This window comes from Sphaeroforma arctica, assembly GCF_001186125.1.
Source record: "Sphaeroforma arctica JP610 unplaced genomic scaffold supercont1.1167, whole genome shotgun sequence".
Classification (NCBI taxonomy): domain Eukaryota; class Ichthyosporea; order Ichthyophonida; genus Sphaeroforma; species Sphaeroforma arctica.
Genome location: NW_014039391.1, coordinates 11390 through 17272, shown reverse-complemented (window position 1 = coordinate 17272; position 5883 = coordinate 11390). Strand labels below are relative to the sequence as shown.

Sequence of the window (5883 nt, the reverse complement as noted above, 5' to 3'; positions counted from 1 at the left end):
TATGTGTATGTATAATCTATTTTATATTCATATATGTATATATATGTTTGTGTGTGTGTGTGTGTATGTATGTATATATACTTATATATATATATATATGTTTTTGTTTCGTTATATGACATCTTTATTTGTAAATTGATTCTGGTAGTGGTTATTTGCGCCGCTAGTGTGTATGTCAAATGTTGGATTTGATTTGGATGGGCAAATGTGATACTGATCTATACACATGACAGGCAAATTGTTTTCTTTTGCATGCGTTCATGCATGTCTGTGTTTCTATTTTATCAATGCATGTAGGCTCATTATTCTATATTTGCATATTGTTCATATGTTTCGATCTGATCAGAACTTCAGTTTGTATTTCATGTATATATCTTTATCTATATATATATATATATATATATATCGCTTAGATTTAAACGATGCCTGCTGTATGTGGTCGAAAATATGTAAACACTTTCACGTTAATGTTGGTGTCCGCATGTGATGACGCTTTGAACTATCTCGGCATGGTGTACATGTATGTTTCCCAGCTCTATAATCTGTCATGCGCGTCATAGCAGATACGTGTTCGTATTGTCTGGCATGTCCATTGTGCACCAGGAGTCGATCGGTATATGTTTAAGCGTAGAACGCGACGCTCCATTTCTTATGACGTACCAGAAACTGGAAGTGCTAATCCCAAATGCAATTATGAACTTGAGCGCGTCGTCACCTCTTCTCATTACACACCTTGTTCTGTCTAATATCAATTCAGTTTGCCAAAATAAACCGAGCGAACCAAATACTTTCGGATCCAAAAAAAAAAAAGTCTACGATAAATTGGGCCATGCCGGAATCCAGATGTACGAACAATCCGGCGAGAGTGACGCCGTCATGTCGGTAAGTGACACATCAGGTTGTATACAACGAGGACATGTAGTATTGTTACGAGTTTAAACGGATTTGGGATAAGTAAATACACGTATCATAATTTGTGAATATAACTGGGTATAAAGACGGAAAGTGTTCTTATTATTCACGGACAAATTTTTGCGTTTGTGTGTTGTGTGCATATACACTTAGGTTTCAGTTGTCATTGGCAAACGGTCTACTAAAATATTACTGTCTGTGTCGTATGTGGATGTGGCTGTCTATAGTTACGGCTTCAATAGTTCCGGATTGAACAGCATTACTAAGATTCACAAGCCAATCGTTTGGGCCTTTTCTGTCTATCTGTCTGTTTGGACATGTTTGCATTCTCCATCGCGCATGAGTGAATGTATATATACATTTTCACGAGTACGCTGCAAGTATACAGCCTCCCTGTATCCTCCCTGCACAACCATCCGCATGACATGCATACTTACACATAGATTTTATAACATCCAATACATATATGCCTATATATATATATTTATATATATACTCTCACATGCTATAACATCCTGTATTTGCACATATATACCTATACTTGCACATGCTATTACATCCTATACTTATGGACCTACAATGTCACATACTATAAACATGTCTTTTTATGCTTGTCTTTGTCAGCGTGTACCCATCGTGAACGGGTGTCACCCTGTCTGAGTTGCTATTGCCTTTGCATCCAAGCGCATTATATCTGTATGCCTACTATGCACATTCACGCTCACGCCCATCATATATACATGCCCCACTCATAAATATTCCCTATTATGGACATGGCCGTGGCTGCAGACTCATGGTATGCATATGCATGTCATCCACATTCACGCCTCTACCCATCAGCTGTAGCTCTATATACACGCCTATGCCACACGCACATCTATACACATTTCCTGAGTATCTGCATATCCATATATCTACTTATGTCCAAGCACATGCCCTGAACATCAGCATATCCAACTCGACTATACTCATCCACTAAACCCCCAAATGCATCGAGACTCAAACCCCATACCCCTCCTTGTCTACCTCTCTTCAGATGATACTGATGGGTGGCTGTGCCCGATTCTGCATCATCGCCACCTTCCTGTTCACCGGGTGCTGCTTCTGCTTCTGCTGTTGCTTCTGTTGCACGTGCTTCCGGTCAAATCGAGGCCCAGGCGAGTACGAATATCCGGATGACGAACCCACCACAGACCAACCCGGGGCTCAGCCGGGTATGGGCGAGGAAGGGGCCATGCCCATGCCACCACCCAAGGCCTACGCACGCCCCGAAACTACTGAGGACTCCGAGGCTAAGCAAGCGGCCGCAAAGGCGATGATGGAGAATATGACTGAGCAAGAACAAGAGGAGATCAGAGCGCGAGTGAACAACCGGTACGGCTCGTTTGAGCCGAGCCCTGCCACGGGCGCGACGGTCATCCCCGCACCACCGTCGGATAGCTCGAGTGCCACTGCCCGGGAGCCAGTAGATGGTATGTGTCTCTGGTTGGGTGTAGTTGTAGGTGGGATGGTGTGTGTGGCGACAGTGCGAGGTGGGTTATTATTCCGATGAGCGGTGGGGGGGGGGGTTGTGTGTGTGTTTTAAACTCTGGTGCATAGTGCCTGAACTAAAAGGGGTGTGGTTTTAGTTGTGATGGTGTGTGAGTGGTTCTTATTTCCGAATGTAGTGTTTGTGTTTCAAACTCTCGTATAGTACCTGAACTTTATGGTATGGTTTCAGTTGTGATGGCGTGAGGAGTGGTTTTTAATTCTCGCAAGTAGTGTTTGTATTTCAAACTCTGTCGTATAGTACCTGGAAAGGGTTCTGTAATTTATTGAATTGTGTCACGTGTTTGTCGGATTCTCATGGAGTGCAGTGAGATGGAAAAGGAACACACATATATTTATCTGACAGGTTCACTTCCTATACACTTGTTATGTTTCCCGCGCCACTGTACTTTTTGCTCAAACAACTTCTGGGTACAATCCTATGCACGTTTTCATCGACTACACTTGTATTGGGCTTATTATCTCGTGTAATGCAGTTGTACCTGTGCACGTAGCATACTACCCCGGTCTGCAGGTTAAAAAAAAGATACTGCTTGTCTTGTACATTATACTAACATCAGACGGGCGCACATTTTTTGTACTACTTTTGTGTGCAGGTGTGAAAGAGCGTCCACAATACTGTCCGCATTGCTCGACCAGTCTGGCGTACAGCAAGGGAGATGAGTGCCCAGCGTGCTTTGAAGATATTTATAGCACAGACTTGAAGGAAGAGTAGGCTTGCGTGAGGTGGCTAATATGTCATATATACACATATGTATGTATTGTGTATATGTAAATGGATGTATACACATCCGTACAGGCGAGTGCGCCTCGTGCTTTTGGGTATTGCATAGCACAAAAACCAAGGAGAAAAAGGTACATATGCGTGGGAAAGTACCCTCCATTTAGTTTCAAAATAGTTAAATACTCGCTGGCGAGTTCAAAGTAAGGGGTGATGCCGTGAGGTGTCCGTTTGACATAATGCACACCGAGCTGGTAAACGACACGGTCGTCCTGGTATACAACAAATCTTCTACTCTGTGCCTTGTGACAGGCTGCTTCACGCTATAGTAATAGCATGGATTCTGAAGAAATCACCCACCCGTTTCAGTCAGACGGTTAGGGTTCAGAGTCCATGGAGTTACAGAGGTGTGGAGAGTCCGGAGCGCTTCGACCGGGTGCTCTCGCGCATTCCGTTGTGTGCGCAGCCGGTGTTATGTATCGAAGTTTCTGACTGAAGATACGTTCCAGTCAAGCCCGCCTTAGTAGAGTTGTGTACAAAGATTACTTATAACATCCATCCAATGAATAAATTTGAATTAAGTCATGCTCTACCTATGTACACGCACTGTGTACAAGTACTCGCTTGATCTATACAGTACACTCTATTCTGCGGATCGGGTTGTTCCTCTATGTAGATCTAGTTATTTCATAATATATTTCACCCGCATTCAGTTCTCTTGACAACTGCACAAGCACAGTCTATACGGACATGCAAGTACAACTATTCTGCTTGTCTGAACACCTTGTGACCTGTATCCTATGCTTCATTTGATCCCCTCAGAATACTTACCCTGTACCACACATTGCAACATAACGGTGTCCCCTTGCATACCCACAACTTGATCCAAAATTGGATCATTGAAGATGTGCAAATTCACCACTGAACACTCGCATTTAGGACGTTTTGCCTAGTGTCTTCATTACCAGCTGTTAATAGTGAAGGTTTACTGCTTCACTCCTTGCACATCTTGGTTCGGCATTTGACTTTGGTCAACCCTATAATCTGTTTGGGGCCGAGGCTTTCGAATCTGGCTCGTCGCAAACACCTTTGCGCATGTGCACAGCGTATATAGCTTTCTATATCATAGAGGATCTTATAGAAGGTTGTATAGCATAGTCTCCCAGATCAATTTTAGGAGGGCCATGTGCGTAGTGTACTGTAGAATGGACAAGGAAGCTGGGCTAAGCAAATATCATATCTATACGATACGTGCATTGTATCCAACAAGTCCATAGATACAAAATGTCGCAATTAGAGTTTGTGGCGGATTTGGAGTGAAATTCGGAGTTTAGTTTGGTTTGTATAGCGCACGATTAGATTCTCAACTATATAATCCAAATTGATAGTAACAAGCAAAACTTAGGGTGCTCTCAGAGGTTGGGACTAGCTTTTGAAATTGATCGTGATTAACAATTGTTGAACCGACAAGTGGGGTGAAAGAATAGTCGACTGAACTTCGAACCCCCCTGTGCTTGAGAAATTGGCGTTTTTGGGATTTGAACTGGTAATCCAACTTATCCATACCCACAAAATTCGGTTAAAGTAATGTACCCACACTTTTTAATTTCAACGTCGCAGACTCCATACGCCTTGGCGCAGGCTTAGGTTGCAACCCACTGCATTTGCCTACAGCCTAGTAGCACTCCCATAGCCTAGGAGCATTCCCATGCACACCCACATTTAAAAATCACCTACGTAGTCCTTGCGTGGTTTGCCTACCTCCGCATCTCTTGCGTGCTGAAGTTATAAAATGAACAGAGTTATATGGAACGAACACGGTCAGTATCCATGTCAATGCAGTAATAGACCGCCCCGACATAGCCAGGGATGAATTTGGCATCTTAGATTTTCTGTAACGGGCCATAAGCATTAACATATCTGAGCCACAAAAAATATATATACTATATCTGTGGAAAAGTAGACAAACTATTCTAATCTACACATCCGAAAAACGCCTGTCTCAAAATAATACCAATACACACACGCGCACGTGTACGAGAGTATGCGAACATACACGTTACACACACGTACTATACATAAAAGGTCGAACCACGTATCAATCACTTTAAACGACGCTTTGTAACGGAATCGACTATATACTCACCTGTGCGCCTAACACGCCCTTCAACAAGGCGGCGGGCACCAGGAGTCCAAAAATAAAGGACAGGAGCGCATTTTTAGGCGTCATGAGGAAGGGTTCTACCGTGCTCTCTCTCATCTTGCCCCAGTCCTCGATAGCTTGACTTTTCTATTTATAGAATCGAATATGAGCGGCGATTAGAAATAGATAAATATCTATGCGCGAAAGGCGTTGAGATAGATATATTTTCCAGTGTTCATAGTGCGAAGCAAGCCCCCGTACTTCCCGCGATAAAGCACACTTCAACTTTAAGTTGACGATACAGATTTCCTATACAATAAGCTCAAGCATATACACGTTAATAATACACGTAACTCACGAACTCATTTATAAATGTGCGTGTGAAGTGAACACATGGAGATATACAACAATGAACTGATGTATTTAATTGCTACTTTGATATTAATTCAACCGCACATTTGTGACTCCATATGGACATTCCAGGAAGGCCATCGTAAATTAAACACACTACAGTAATATATATGTAGATGTATATGTATACGTATATGCATATATATAT

At 42.6% G+C, this 5883-nt stretch overlaps 2 protein-coding genes across 2 annotated transcripts in view; one reads left to right on the top strand and one right to left on the bottom strand.

Moving 5' to 3' along the window:
- Positions 1-585: 585 nt before the first annotated feature.
- On the top strand, positions 586-3175 carry SARC_10195 (hypothetical protein; the record flags this gene model as incomplete). The annotated part of the gene is made up of 3 exons (XM_014295773.1): positions 586-882; positions 1949-2384; positions 3057-3175. 3 exons carry the CDS (start codon positions 586-588, stop codon positions 3173-3175), a joined length of 852 nt encoding a protein of 283 aa, XP_014151248.1.
- Positions 3176-4755: 1580 nt separating this feature from the next.
- Positions 4756-5883, bottom strand: part of SARC_10194 (hypothetical protein) — a 2570-nt gene continuing 1442 nt past the window's right edge. The window contains exons 3-4 of the mRNA XM_014295772.1: positions 5328-5471; positions 4756-4960 (exon numbers count right to left, since the gene is read on the bottom strand). Coding sequence (XP_014151247.1) covers positions 4904-4960; positions 5328-5471 — 201 coding nt within the window. The 3' untranslated portion in view covers positions 4756-4903. The remainder of the gene's footprint in view (positions 4961-5327; positions 5472-5883) is intronic.